We start from the raw sequence: 16,286 nt of genomic DNA on the forward strand, positions 1-16,286 counted from the left end.
TAAAGTAGTTGCAGGGATCCTGTTATGCATGAATATAGTATGACTGTGTGAGTCCGCAGTAGATGTACTGCGGAATCAAAATGCTGCCATTCTGCTTTGATATGCTGTAGATCTGTTGGTTTTGGTTTTGTTTTTTTAATCTGGAAGGCATATGACTGCCTCAGATAGCAATAGAGAATCTGGATTTCTCCTGTTAAAAATAAAAACATCTTTACATGTTTATTTTTCTGTTTTAGCATTGTGCATATATCCATTCTGCTAGCTCAACTTTCTTCATTCCTCTTTTCTCACCCCTAGACAGCTGTACTTGGCAGTGTTCATTCCAGATCCAACCAGTGCCTGTGGAACTATAAAACCACTAGATAGCAGCTGTAATAGGCTAGCTAAAATCTTACCTTCAACAAAGATGCATATTTTTCCTTGATTTTGTCTGTTCATTCACTGGCTAAGATAGAGAAATTGCTGATATTCTCATGTGATTGGCAAACATTCAGCAAATGCACTTCCCAAAGGGACATATATTTTAGTGGTCTTTCTAGTGCATTTGTTCAGTCTGTTCTGACTGGAAATACTAGAGCCAGTCTAAAGTGTCAGAAAGAATCACAACTCCTGAGAAGCATTTACTAGGAAGGCCATTACAACTCACTCAGATTTTCGTCTGCTAGGGCAGTGGAGTTGTGTGAGAGAAGATAGACCCCTACACACTGCTGACATTTCTGAGGAGAAAGTCAGTGCAGAGGAAGAAAATTATCAAAATGAAAATAAAAGCTGGTAAAATATCTTGCCATGATGGGTCAGTTGTGCACCTGACTTGTTTTACATATGTTTGCAAAAATGAAACACTATTTCTGGAGGTCACTAGACTCTTTCCACTTACCATTTAATAATGAAACATGTCCAGTGGAAAGCTGGAATGCAACATTTTTGCTGCTCTCATTGCAGAAGGTAGTATACATTGGTCAGAATACTGGAAGTGAGGTTTTTTCCCGTAAGTCTTAAGACATGTGCAGGTGCAGAAGAGCCATAGCAGGATTTTCAGAAATACATAGCTGTTCTCTTAGGTCTGAGTGAAAATTACCTTGGATACTCAAAGCATCTTAGCCACAGCAGGATAGACTAAATGTAGAGTAATTTTCTTGCCTAGGAAGCCATTACATTAGCTTAAGCTGAGATACAACTTTCAGAATCCCAGCTAAGTTGTTTAAGGGGTCTTGGTTATCATTGCACTGTGGTACAGCTTGTGGGTCTGAAACACTGTCACCTAACCTGCTAGAGCACTTAAAATCCCACCTATTCGGGGGCCTTGAGACTTTGCAGCTTCAATTAATGAACACTCTGACAATTTAGTGCCAATGCATGGATGTGAGTAGTTGACAATTCAGTATGCTTCTGATGTGTGAGTTGAGACATAGCTGACAGTTTAACCTGAGTGCTTTCAGCCAGGTTCCAGCTATCTCCTAACACACTTTTCTAAAAAAAGAAGCAGGGAATGGACACTTCAGCCTAAAGGAAATAGCTGTGCTGTGAAACGAATGAATTTAAATAGGCTAGCAAGAATCTCTAGAGGAGCTGTGCTATTCAGTTGTAGTCATAGCTTTGAAAATTGTGCTGTATTGTCTTGGGTGACCTAATTCCATCCAACAACAGACTCTTCCCTTTTTTTTTGTAGACTAACTTATCAATATAATTTGTAGATATGTTATTTGAGAACTGGTGACCCAACAGCTGTACTGGTTTTGAGGAATGGCATGATACTACTACAAGTTCCTATAGCAGTATCAGCTCCACATGCTATCAAACCAGTTTTATTAGACTGTCATCATGGAAATATATCCAAAATTCCTATCTCAACTTTCAGTCATCTGAAAATCAACATGTTAGTAACTCTTCTGCTTTGATTGGCACCAAAGTGTTCTCTTTTTCTTGATAGACCAGACTGTGAGTACAAACTTCTAGGAAACTCACTTGTGTCCACTATACAATATAAGGCTGATTCAGAAGGATTATGTTTTCTTTGCAACACTGGTGGCTTTCAGTGTATTTTGTGAGTTTCCTAACTTGTTTTCTGTTAATGAGAATATCCTTTATATTCAGATTTTGAGTGAAAACATTGCAGAGTTATGTAACATCCAAAAGTGCAGGTTGGGTTTGGAATCCATATTGTCTGATGTGAGCATTGAGCACTTTCAGGTTCAGTGCTTTTGTACCAAAAAAATCAGAATGCAAGAGTATCTCTGGCCATTTTATACGATCCTCTGGTTTGGATTCTGCATTCAGAATAGTATCCTATGTGCACATTTATGGTGATTTTCCTCCCTCTTATAGCCCTCTGGAAATTCTGCACAAGTCAGCATCTTCTCAGTATTGAAGTTGGGTACAGTCCCCCTCAGATGGGGCTTTGAAAGTGTTCCCAGTGGCTTAAGTGGACATTATGTCAGTGCAGTGACTCTCTGGATACATTTGACAGAAAGCATAGAGAAAGTCTATACCTTCCTGAAGCAGATGTTTTATAATAAGTAACTGCTTACACACATGAACACTGTGGAAGCAGCATAGATATCTTAAAACCAGCTTGCTTATACGTGCTCTTTTCTTTGGGGAGTAGAGGACAAATAAAATTCAGGAAACATCAGTGTTTTAATGAGTAGTTTGAGTAAAGAGTAATTAATAGACTCCTTCTCTAAGGAGGAGTCAGAAGACTGCATGAAGACAAATGAGAGAAGTATGTAAACATAGGCACAGGGCAACAAGTTGGAGAGCACAGGCAGGAAAGAGGGGAAGAGAGCCTTGGAAAAAAGATTTGAAGGGGAGTAGTATAATCTTAGGGGTAGAAACTGGTGTGTTTGGGCCAGAAAAGAAAGACATGCTGTAGAAGAACAAAGGATAAGGGGCACAATAGAGGACTTGAGGCAAAGTTTGTATACAATAGCACTAGAAGGTCAGAGAGCATGGGGCAGATGGTTGATGAAAATGCGAGTGGAGCATACTGAAAAGGTGAGAGACAGGTAGGTAAAGAGACTGGGGACAAGGACAGCCTAAACACAGTGGGATTCAATAAAAGGTTTAAAAGAGTGTTGTGGATCTGAAATTGTAGGTTTTCAGAAAGGAAATTGAATGTGGAAGGAAGAAATGAGGGATGCGCTCTGGTTTTATGCAGTCTGGGTTTTTTTCTGAGAAGACATTTTCCATCTGCATAGTGAAGAGAGTTACAAGGTAACTGTGAGGTGGCCCGATGAGAATGTTAGTGGTTTCATAAAAAAAAATTTTATTTTTCTTACACAATACAAGAGAACTCAGTCATCCTCACAGAAGTAAACAGACATTTCTTTCTTTTACAGGCTGCCAAAATGGCAAACTATTGCAAGTGTCAAAAACTGAGTGACCTTCTGTTCCTTACATTTGCCTTTGTCTTCATTGTCAGTAGGCTTGGCATATATCCCCTATGGTGAGTAAGCATATTGTTTTCCTCAAATGTTAAGCATCAAATAATCTTGGAAATAACTGTGTTGTGATTGAACATAATTCATTGACATTATTCTGCTCCCCAGAACATCAAGGAGAGTTTCAGACATAACCAGGTGCTGAAATATAACCGATTTGCTAAACCACCGTTGTATTTACTGTATGCTAGACAGAAAACACACAGGGCTTCTGGGGATTTTAAGGTAGAAGTGGGTTGGAGACCACATAGCCCCAGGTTAGCAGTTGGTTGCCTGTGTTGGCAGGAAGCTGGAGGAGAAATAAAATAGTCACGAAAAGCACTGATCAAAGGCTAAGCTTGAAGCTAGGCTCTTTCATTAGCTTTCAGTGCACACTTTATGAATATATTCAGCTTAAAGAAAAACATAATGAGACAAAGGAAGTCTGGCCTGCTGAAATCAGGACAAGTCTTGCCTTGCAGACTGCAGTACCATAGGCCACTGCTTTTTCACCCCTTCTTTGAATTGGGGGTCCTGGAGAAGCAGTGCAAAACATTCCTCTATAAGGCAGTTACACAGATGTTACTGTAATCTCACCTTTTCCCAGACGAAGGCAGCTGCTTGCGTGTACATATACTTTCTTCCAGGTGTGCACACATGCATGTACACAAACAGGACATAGATGTTCCGTTTTTTAGCTAGGGTCTTCAACATCAAGAAGGCAGCTGGCCAGTTAGGAAATACACTAATGTATTTCACTGTAGAAACCCATTCAAGTTTCTCTGTGACCTGTGCCCTATCTGTGGGGAGGGCTGAGAGAAGATGTTGGCCTCAGTCTTTTGTGTTCTGGATCCTTCCTTTCTCTCATATGGACCAAACTAACCCAAATCTCTGTATTCTTTTGAGAGCAAGGGGAGGTGTGTCATTGCCTCAGCAGAAAACAGTGACAGTTTTAGTTTGGGAAAGCACCAGAGATGCCAGAGATGTTACCCTTTGCAGAGCTTTATTTGGAGAGATTACTACCATGCTCATTGTTTAAGCATGCAGAGGATTTACAGATGACAACAGCAAACTCTCTGCCACAGTTTCCTTTCAAATCCTCTATAATTTCTTTGGGGTTTTGTTAATGCAAACAGGGTAAGACCAAGGTGCCCTCAGGGAGCTGTGTCATCAGCTCTGCTTAAGAGTATGTCCTGGAAGTCTCATTTAGCATTTAATGACTTCAAAGATAATGTGATAATGACTAGTCCCTACTGCACTGTGAGCTGATGAAGAACCATGACAAAACTTCATGTTTAAAAATGCTTGTTGTTTTTTTCAAAGAACAATTATTTCTTTCTTAAACAGTTTTGCTTCCCTTTCTTCAATACTTTCTTGAGGCTAACTTGGCCATTCAATGAATTTCTGTAAATGAAGTCAGCTAGTTTTTCTACTTACATGATCTCAGATAAGAAAAATGGTGGCATTCCTGTTTGTAGGATTTCATCTGCCCATTGCAATCTGTTTTATATTGAGAAATGAAAGAAGGACACAATTCTGCCAGTGCAGTTCTTCCTGGAGACTGCAGTACGTGACTGTGCTTCAGGGAGGACTCAATTGGATGATGACTGAATGGGTTCACAGAGGGGAAGGCGGGGGGGAGTCATACTTGGCCAACCTGATAACCTTCTGTGATGAAATAACTGGCTTGGTGGATGAGGAGAGAGCAGTGGATATAATCTACTTTGACTTCAGTCAGGCTTCTGATGCTGCCTCCTGAGAGCTGATAACGCATGGGCTAGATGAGCAAACAGTGATGTGATTGAAAACTGGCTGAGCAGACAGACCTGGAGAGTAATGATCAGTGGTATGAAATCTATTTGGGGGCCAGTAACTAGTGCTGTACCCCAGAGGTCAATAATGAGTCTGGTCCCATGCAACATCCTAATTAACGGTCTGGATGATGGGGCAGAGTGCACCCTCAGCAAGTTTGCTCGTGTTCCGACCTGGGAGGAGTAGCTGATACACCAGAGGTTGTGCAGCCATCCAGAGGGAAGGAACCTCAACAGGCTGGAGAAATGGGACAACAGGAACCTCATAAAGTTTAGCAAAGGGAAGTGCAAAGTCCTGCAGCAGTATATGCTGAGGGCTGACAATCTAGAAAGCAGCTTTGCGCAAAAGGACATGGGGGTCCTGGTGGACACCAAACTCAACATGAGTCAGCAATGTGCCCTTTGGGCAAAGAAGTCCAAGGGTACCCTGGGCTGCATTAGTGGGGGTGTTGCCAGGAGGCTGAGGAAGGTGATCGAGGGCCCTCTACAGAAAGCCTCACTATTGCCCTCTACACAGCATTGGTGAGGCCCCATCTGAAGCACTGCTTCAGGTTCTGGGTGGGAGAAATACCAGAGAGATACAAAACTGCTGGAGACACTACAGTGAAAGATCGCTAAGATTGACTTGGAGACTGCAGCACCTCTCACGTAAGGAAAGACTGAGACAAGTACGACTGCTTAGCAAAGAGAATAGAAAGCTCAGGATGGATAATTACCATTATATATAAATATATGAAGAGAGAGTGTAAAGACAACTTAAGTGGGGCCCCGTGTCAAGGCAAGAGGCAATGGGCACACACTGAAACACAGGAGGTTCCACTTGAACATCAGGAAACACGTTTTCACTGTGAAGGTGACCACAGACTGACATAGGCTGCCCAGAGAGGTTGTGGAGTCTCCATCCTTGGAGGTACTCGAAAACGATCTGGACATGGTCCTGCGCAGCCTGCTACAGGTGACCCAGGTTTAGCAGGGTGCTTGGACAGGGTTCCCTCCAGAAGCCCCTTCCAACTTCAGCCATTTTGTGATTCTGTGAGCTGCCTTATGTGTTTAGCTGTGATTCCAGCATTTAAACCTCACTTTGTATTATTTAAAATGGCAAAGAAGGAACTGCTGAGTTGAATTTTTTTTTGTTATTCAAACACAACTTTACAAGATCGCTGCCATGTGCCTGCCTGTCAACAAAGAGTAGATTATTCTTGTCCAGAGTTTGGTTTTGAAGGAGGTCATTAGTCTTCACACATAGAACTAGAAGTATCTGCCCGAGATACTTTTACTCTGGAGACATCTGAAAAACAGCAACGTCAGGATTTTTCCATCCTTTAAATCCGTACTATGGTAGTCAAGTTTTGGCAAGTCCACACTTTCAACCTGAAGTGTTTAAAATAAGACTGTGTGTTTATAACTGGTGGTTCATGCTGTCTTGAGTGATTTTTGTGAAGTGTTGCAGCCAAGTGTCCCACCGTACAGGAAGCCCTTGCCTAGGGCTAGGCAAACTAGAAACTGAAGATTGGCATGGCTAGTAGGAGTCAGACATCATAGAGCTGAAGTCTGTGTACATGTCCCAGATAGACACATCACGCTGCAGAAAAGATTACCACCACAGTGATAAGTTACCTAGCAAGAGTCAATATTAGAGCCCTGCTTTACAGCTGTGGCATCTTGTGCTGGCGTTCTGGATGTGCCTATCTGTTCCCATTTATGTTAGTGACAGCAGCACTCCCATGCCACTTCAAATTGAACCTTGTCTGAGTCTTGCTCTATAGAGTAGCACTGGCCCAGCATGCTGAAAGCAGGGTAAAAATCAAGTAGGTCTGCAGAAGAGGGAAAGGGAAGAGGGCTCCACAGTAGCTTCTGTTGTTTGTTGGCTCCCTTGATACTGAATATTGGGCTAATGTGGGAGCAGGTTACAGCCGTGGGTGAAGTTTTCTATTGGGATGGAAAAGATCAGTATAGACTCTTGAAGGCAGTGGTGGAGGGATCATGTACTAGAGGAATGCAGCAGCCGACAGCATGCTGTGTGCTGCTGTGTCACAGATAGAGTGGTTACACTGGCGATCCTTCTGCCTCTCCTCTCCCTTAATCAATGGAAGAACACATTTATTTGTTTGAATATGCAAATATACATCATTAGTATACATCATCTTTGATTTTTTTTTTTACTTCCAGTCCAAAGCCTTGATGTATGTACTTGTAATAGTCACCCTTAAACACGACTACAATCAATCACAGAGCTGAGAGGCGGTTTCAGAGTTCTCAGGTGTACTGTGGGTATTGCTTGTGGTGGTCAGGGTCGGTGAGGATGAAGCATGGGACATATGAGCTTGCCTCTCCGAAATCCTTTTTCACTATGAAGCAGCAATTCTAATCTTCACCCCTATTAGCCTGCATGTCAGCAAATGAGTCATTGGAGTGGCAGCAGGCCAGGAAACACAGTTTTGCTCCCTTTGCTGAATATTCAAACTAGCAAAATTTGGTGCTTGATTAATATTGCATAAATATGCAAATTTTTCCAGCATAAAACCTGAGAGGTATAAAATTGGTGTGCATGTCATGTAAAAGGAAGACTGTAATTTATAAGAAAACTTCCCCCACACAGGAAGGCAAATACCCGAGACAGGCTTCCAGAGGTATCCTTTGTGAAGCCCTGTCATGCTGTTGTGCTCCAGCTTTGCACAAGTGCCATTTAATTTTGTGTAAAGGTGCTAATAAAGAATTCAGAATGTATCAGATGGTGTTGTCTGAAGGTTGTTTAGCAGCAGAGCCAAGACAAAAGAAACTGGCAATTAGGTATATATTTAGCAGCCTTTCTGCAGGCATCTGGAGTTCATTTCAGCAATAATTCAAAAACCCTAGGACACTTTCTGCCTCCTGCTGCTAAGTGAATGTAGGAGTAAAGCTGCTATTTTCACTGACAAGACATTTTGCTTGTGAAATTCTCCCACTTGCGCATAATCAGTGTTCTAGCAAATTACAACATAAAACAACTCTCCGTGAGTCAGGAGGAACATGATGCCTTCTCAGGTGATACAGAATTGTAGTAAGAATGAAAGCAATCTCAAACTAAAGTATTGATATAAATTATGTGGGGCTTTGGCTAGTCTAATCAATCTGGGCAAAGCAGTTACCTCAAGCCTTTCTTTATTTCAGTAAGCCTTGCTATTCCTCTTCCCCAAGCTTTAAATGCTGCTCTTTGCTGTAGTTATGCAGACATAGTTTTCTCTCTGTTGATAAAGGAATGGTTTGCTTTTTGCTGTTGTTTGGGTTTGTTTTTTTTTTTCAATATCCAGAAGGGAAACTCTGTGGGGTCATAATATTTATTAATCGTGTTTTGAGGTGCACAGAGGGCAAAGAGGTATTTTCCATTTTGGAGACTTGAGTGAAGAAGGCAATGCAATGCGTGTTCCAGGCTGTCTTTGCTTGTTGCTAGCTGCAGGGTTCATGTTGAGAGAACTATGAAGCTCCTCAAGTCTGGTCTGCACAGGAAACCCAGGACAACTCACTTACTTTGCTTATTCTTCTGGAATACATACTTTTTTTTTTTTTTTTTTTTTTTTTTGACAGGGCAGTTTGTATAAAGCTAATTCTGTGACGTTTGTTATCTGAAACTGGTTTTGTAGAGTGACCATAAACCAGAGTATTTCCAAGAGCTTCAGTGGAAGAAAGGTGGATGAAATGGAGGGAGATCCAAGGTTATTAAACCTATTCATCATTTTAAAGGAGAGCTTAAAGTAACTGCAGGTAAAAGTGTGACTTTGTGGTTTGAAAGAAGAAGGAGAAGGCTCCCAGGACAGCTAGGTTAATATTTACCAGATGAAGGCACCAAGTGAAGTCAATTAATTCAGGTTCTTACAGGTTGCTCTAACTAGTACTAGTGTGCAGTTGTTTTTCATTAATTTTGATTATTTTTATAATTAATCATTTTCTATGAGAGGGAGAACAGTCGGTTTCAGGGAAGCAATGCTGACAAGTACTGCTGTCAAAAGGCCATGGAGCAGGGAAACAGCGTGGGCTTTCATGCAACCTGTGAGATCTCAGCATGCAGATTTTAGATGTATGCACTGACAAATGTTAAACAGTGACCTAACTGTACAAATGTAAATGAAATCCTGATTTGAGCTGTTTTATAAAGAACACAGGTCACGTTCTGCGTGTGCTGGTGCCCAGATCCTCATCTAGGCAAATTAGCTATAATCCAGGTAGTCCGAATGCCTTCCTGTCCTCGATCTCTTCAGACACTGTCAGTGCCTGGACTACTGTACCGTGTTAAAAGCTATGAGAACAGGCAGTCAGCCGCTTTTGTTAGTAGGTATTGTGTTGTTTATTGTCTTTAGGTAAGTCTTAGCTGGATCTTCTATTTATGAGTCTGTTTGGAAAGTTTCTGTCTAAAAAAGAGATGACAAAAATAGTTCTCACTGTTACAACTCAAGGCTGTTTCAGGTGCATGTCTCCTAATCAGCTGGAATGTGGGGTTGCTAAATGGGATTTTTATGCTAACAAATCCTATATAAGGAAGGGTCTGCCAGTCCTCAGAAGAACAACCTTGTTATTCTTGCATTTTTATAGCTCAGAGTACTCACAGGCTGGCTGATTTCTAATTGCCTTTTCACAGCAATAAGTATCTGCCTGAACTAGACAAGCATGGCATGATCCTCGCTGAGTTAAAATTAACTTCGTTTCACCATGGTGTTCTGTAATGAACCCTAGTTACTTATTACCAGTCTTTCTCTCATCTCTGCATGACCGGCTGAATAGCTCTTCCCAAGTTTCATTGCTGGTTGTACAATAGCACGGGATATAGCCATGCTGTAATATACACACTAACTCTCCAAATAGTGATCTGCTATTGGCAGTTTGCACTGTTCTCTCTCCTTTCTTTCATCCTAGAATCAGCTTCTCTGTGAGCAAAATTGCAGCTTGAGTTATGAATAGGGCAGCGCAGAGCCCTCGTGTTTAGCAGCTGCTGCTAAGATTTGCTGAAGTTCTCTTTTTCCCAGCTTTGTTCTTTTTCTAGCTGATATTGGCTAGTTTTGTTCAGTTCTTAACATACAGGGAAGTTGAGTTGTCATCTTTTATACCAATTTTCTTTCCTGGCACAATTTCTCCCGTTTGGCCCTTGGAGCATGTGTATTATGGGAAGGCAGCATGCAGACCCCGGCAGAGTCACCCTGCTTCGTTCCTCTGAACATATTGGTAAAACAGAAACCTACTCTTCAAAAGCATCCTACTATGTCAAAGCAATGCATAAGTTAAGCAAGAATCCTCGTCATTTACTTGGCATAGTAAGAATTTAGGTAGCCAGATAAATCCCAACTGCCCAGGCCTTGTCCGGACACTGAATGAACATAGTATTTTGTGATGGCTTTAGTTACTCTGGCTGGATGCTGAAGTGTCAGTGAAAACCTTTCTAGCCTGGCTAGTATTATATATTGAGCTGGACAAACATCTCTGTTCTACAGTAAACCAACTTGTTTATTGAGAAAATAGATCTCTTCTGACACTATTTTGAGCTCATTTTGCTCAGAATATTGTCTAAACCAGAGCACAATCTTACATTTTTTGTGGGTATCTGATATGAAGAAATAAATTATGATTTTAATTCAAGGTACTCGATTCCTGGTGTTATTCATGCTGTCAGTGAGTGGATGCTGTAGAACTAACAAAAAGTATCACGTGTTTATTTCAGGCTTTTGTAGTTTCAGCAGGCAACTTATAACCTATAAGTTTATCAAGAGCATTTAATAAAGTTCTTGGCAAGCTGACTACAATATATTTGAAGAACTCATAGACTTTGATTTATGGATTAAAAAGAAGATTTAATTAACTAAGTCTCCATAAATTTATGTACAGTTCTTGTCTAAGCTTTTTAATGGAGAATATATAATGTTGTCATCCCATCTGCTTTTATGAAACGTTATCTGATGTTGTCCTTCTGAATGCCTGGTTATTTTATTTCCTCAAATTGTTTACAGTGCTTGTGAACTCAGGCCTCTGAGTGCTGTACGAAGCAAAGCTGATATCTTTGAAGTGCTGAGTTAATACTGATCCAGCTCTTTTGAGGGAAGCTATAATAAATGGAAAGGTTACAGATGCCATTCACCGTTGTGGGTTTGCAGAATAAATAGCAAGAAGTGGCATTTGCTCAGTGTTTCCATTTTTAAGATTTTCATGTGATCACAACAGGATAAAATTATATTGAAAGGATTTCTTCAGACTTCTTAAGTTTATTCTTATCCTCATTTTTAGTTTCTACAGACTGTACTTGGTGGCTATAATAATGCTTTTTATTGTCAAAGATAGACTTTCAGTCAGTGTTTTCACTTTTCTCCTTTTATTATGAAATGTGTCCTTACTAAAACCTGTGCTGTGGTGGAAAACAGTACAGAAACCATTACTGGGCACTTCTTTTGCTCAGAATTGTTGTGACAATAATAACCGTCTTGGGGGAAGGGAAACAGCACAGGTGTTTTTCCTGTGGACACGCGTTAACCATCTTTAAATCAGCTCAGTAGGGCATGGTGACTGAAGAACATAGATAACCTGAGGAAGCTGAACCAAGAGTTGCTTCCACCGTGGTAGTCAGCTCCCCATACAAGCTCCTTTGTATTCAGCTGGAGTTCTCCAGGTTTCTTCTGAAGTTGCTTTGCTTGCAGGAGGGAGAGGAGGAAAAGAAGAGGCTGACCATGGGAACTCGCAGTTTTACTGTGTTTCCTATAAGGGAGGTATGTCAGTAACCTTTGCCCCAAAATACATCTTTTAAGCATTGCCCGTTCTGTGGAAGGGAGAGCTATGCTGGATTGGTAGTACCACAGATGGCCCAGTGCTGACAGTCTACGCGGCTGTAGATAGTTTGAGCATGTGCAAATATTCTGCTTCTTCTCAACCCCTTTTCTCTTAGAGGCTGTGTGTGTAGCACCAGGATTTGATGTTAGTGGAACATACTTTGTAGCACCACAGGGTCAATATAGAAGTGGAACAATGCTTCTGATTCATTGCGAGCTGCTGATGTGTGGTGGACATATGATTCATAGCTGTACAAAAGCATGGGAATATGAGAGTTAACTTGCGAGCTTGAAACAGTAAATGTCTTTTGAACACCATGATCAACAGCTGTGGTGTAACTATGATCTTATTAATATTCAGCTAAGAGTCATTCATTGTGGCTAAACACTTTGGGAGAAACCCAGCACCCATGTAAGTGAGTACACTCTGTTGGTTTCATTACTGTTGCACGATGGCAGAGTTTGACCATAATAGCTGTGAAAGTAGAGATCACTGTTAAGAAAACTGGATTAAACTGAAAACTGTTTAAGGTTGATTTCCCAGATTTTTATGAGGAGGAAAATCTTATAATGTTTTTGGGGACAAAGGTGCAGTTGTTTGGGGTTTTGGCATTTTTTTTTTTCCCCTCCCCATATGCATGTTTTGGCATATCTTCCACAATTGTAACATAGTATTTAAGCCATTTGTTTGAAAGATGAGTCTTTGGCAGACGCTGTGCCACTGTGCTTCCTTAAGCTGTGTGATTTTTATGGAATTTAAAATTATTCCATTACTCTAGGCACATGTTCTCAGGACTGGACCTGAGAGCGTGATGCTCCTACTATTGATGGTATGGGGCAACTGATTGCAGCTGTCCTATTATGTTCTGTGGGCTTTTGAACTGATTCTGAAATAGTCCTGCGTTTACAGAAAGTTTAGGTAATCTTTTCTCCTGAAATGTCTGCCATGGCATATAGCTAAACACAAGTCATTGAGCCAGTATGTGTTCCAAAAGCAAGAGGAAGAAATATTCCTTGAGCTGAGGTGCTGCACTTATTTTTAATCAACAGAAAGAGGTACGGGAAAGGTTTATTTGTTCTGTTTATTTGTTCTGTTTATTCTGTTTTCAAAGATTGGAAGCTGGCCTTCTATAGTTTACAACAAATGGCCTTCCTTTTTGGAAAATGACATGAACTCTAGGCAGATTGATCTAGATATGTATTCCCTGTTATTCTTATAGAAGTTTCATGTGTGCTTGGAGAATGTAGTTTCTCTGTGCCTGTGTTATGATCACGGGCCTTTACATGTGTTTTGAACAGGTACTGATACAGCATTTTGCTGAATACAATTACGTTCTGCTGGGAAATTAGTGTTCTTCTCATATCATAATGTCTATTGAAAGACTCTCCTGAGATTTGAGCTTGGATTGTGGAGGTGTCTTTGACCTTGTATTCTTGGTTTTTTCTGTCCACGAGAGTGGAAATAATATTATTCATACCAGTGACTGCAGAATGAGCTAATGGTCAGTAACTGTTGATGAGAAGGAATTGAGTGAAGCGAAGAGCACGGCTGAACCCAGGACAGTGACAACTTGATCAGAATGGTCTCTTTTACAGAACATCAAACATGAATAATTTCCTGCCTGTGCCATCATTTTAGTTAAGTAATTGGAAATCCTATTGATCTATGCAGGGCTTAGAATAACAAAGTCACAGTGGCAGGGCTGTGATTTCTGCAAAAAGGTAGTGTTCCTGACTAGTAATAGAACAGAAGCCACCCATCTCTACAGCAGCTGAGCTTGTATTAGCACCATGTTGGGAAATGCTCCGATGTGGAGCTGGTATGGGTGAGCAGAACTCCACTTGATGCTGAGCTCGCTGGTGAAATTGAAGCATGTGGATTTATTGTTGCTCTGAATACTGGCTCAAGAGTTTAGATCCCTTTTGACACTACATTTTATGGAAATCTTTCGTCAACTTACTGTCTAAAAGAAGAGGGTAATGGGCATCACCAACCAAAAATCTGAAGAATCTGTCTGAAATGCTGTTGAAAGATCATCTGCCTCCCTGCCCCGTCCTTCCTTCCCTGCTTCATTGATGCTGTGTGAGTGTCTGGTTCTTGACTCTTTTCAATTCACAGTGAGTCTCAGCTCTCTGCTGCTCCACTTTTATTTGTCATGCACTGATTAGTAGCACAAATCCTGAAAACTCTGAGCGGACTGAAAACCTAAGAGACAGTAGGATCTGAAAAGGGAAACCAGCTTGTTCTTACACTCAGCAAGAATCAAAAAGCATCTGTTCAGAGCAGAACAGTGATATAGACACAGTCCTAACAGCAGTTGGCCAAGCTGAAACTCAGAAGAAGAACAATTTGGCAGTACAGCCCTTTATGTACTGGATTTGCTATGATTAAATATTTAGCTATGCTGCAGCTTGAGGGCTCCAGGACGTACAAGTGCTATAGACCACAGTTTCTTGAATCTTGAATTTAATGAGTATTTTGCATACCATTTTATACCCTTCTCAGGTAAAAAGTTGAGTAACTCATCTGACGTCTCTCATGCAGAAACATCTTTTATGTCAGGTTGCCAGTTGTGTAAAGTTAGCTTAGCATTGTCGTTGTAAGTAATTAGGACAGCCTAGGATATGAAGTCCTGTTAGATTCCAGTCAAGGTCTAAATCCCAGAGATAAATCTTGACTACTGATGAAATCTGGCTGGTTTATCATCCCGTGGCTGATCAAAATGTAAACATGCGTGTACTTTCCCACTCTACTGCTTCTTCATTTATCTGTGTGTCTTGGCGATGTTTTTTTTACCTATCGTTTTTCTGATATCTTTTAAGCAACTAGTCCATAGTGTTGTATAAACAAATGAAAGAATTAATTGTCCCGGCATCTTTTTGTGGCAGACAATATGTACCAATACCTCATGGACATCTTTAACACAAAGTAAACTATGTAAAGAAACGAGAAATTGTTTTGGATCACATAATAGGTTAATAGACAGCTAAATCCAGATCTCCTAACTCTTTGTTCTCTAGTCTTGGTCAATTTTTACCACGTACAATGGAGAATAATCGACTATGTTTTGGAGCAGAGCTAAGTGTAATTGTTCATTTTTTAAAGGAAAAATTGAAAAAAATGACAAAGCATTGAAAATTGAAAAATTGAATTGAAGCATTGCTGGCAGTAGTATTGTTGGATTACTTCTACTAAATAAGATCTGAATTTCATTAGTGCTCACCTAGATGTGATTATCTATTTGCTCTGTAATGAATGCAGTATTGAAGGTTGTCCCATTGTAGCTTGTTGTGGTGCAATATAGAATAGTATAGTCTAATGTACACTTGGTAAAGGAGATAAATACATTTATTCTGAATTATTTAGACCAGCTGGTATGGTGTTGCTGTCCTTGGCCATACTTTGAGACTTCTGGCTGTCATGGCTAACACCATGCCATTCATTCATGCAGTATGTTGGTCACCAAGCAGTGCTGCAGAAGTTAAGGCAACATTCAGTAGCACTAATTTCAGCTGCGGTTTCTGCTCCTGTTGGATGTGATAATAGTGCCCACCACCCTGCTATGCTTCATTCTTCAGAGTTTATCATTAATTTCCTGCCTGTCTGGAAGAATGCCTACTCTTTCCACATGGCCTTCTTTCTCACATCCTTTCGTTCCTCTCAGGACCCCTTCAGAAAGAAACACAGCACATTTTTGCCAGTTTTCAGACAAAAGTAAATAGGCATTTTATTCTTCCACCCATCCGTCTCATTTTTTATCTGTTCTTTGATATCTCTTTCCTCATTCCATCCTTAGTGCAAGTCAAGTGATCAACTTGCCAAGAATTACTAACTGCTATCCAAGAGCCTGGACTTGTGCCCACTGAGGGGAGGGAGTGTAATCTTATCTGAGTCAGTGTATGGGCCTGTTGCCTATAGCCTTCCGAGTACTTACTACTTAGCTGGCTAAACAAAGAGCTAGATGGTAGAGGGAAAAACCTACGTTATTGTTGATGTGATAGAGCTGATCGTTTAGTAGTTGTTGAAAACGTCTTAATTGTATTCTGAGTGTTTAATTAGAGCATTAGTACAGTAAATACAGAATTACCTTTCACAGTGGCTCAGATATTGTGTCAGCATTCCTGAAAGTCTACCACAGATATCTGTAAGAGTAGATTGCATCTTAAGTGATGATTTTTTTTTCATTTGCCTTCGTCAGCCACGCTACATAATTCAAAATGCGGTACCAGGTGCGCAGCCCTGCTTGGGGTGTATTTAATGAGAGAAGAGGGAA

General features: G+C 40.7%; 1 protein-coding gene across 2 annotated transcripts in view; it reads left to right on the forward strand.

Moving 5' to 3' along the window:
- Window positions 1-16,286, forward strand: part of CERS6 (ceramide synthase 6) — a 123,159-nt gene that overhangs the window by 96,872 nt on the left and 10,001 nt on the right. For both annotated transcript variants that reach the window (XM_054069705.1, XM_054069706.1), the window contains exon 8: window positions 3,339-3,445. In XM_054069705.1, coding sequence (XP_053925680.1) covers window positions 3,339-3,445 — 107 coding nt within the window. The remainder of the gene's footprint in view (window positions 1-3,338; window positions 3,446-16,286) is intronic.

The sequence above is a fragment of the Cuculus canorus genome, chromosome 6, assembly GCF_017976375.1.
Source record: "Cuculus canorus isolate bCucCan1 chromosome 6, bCucCan1.pri, whole genome shotgun sequence".
Lineage (NCBI taxonomy): Eukaryota > Metazoa > Chordata > Aves > Cuculiformes > Cuculidae > Cuculus > Cuculus canorus.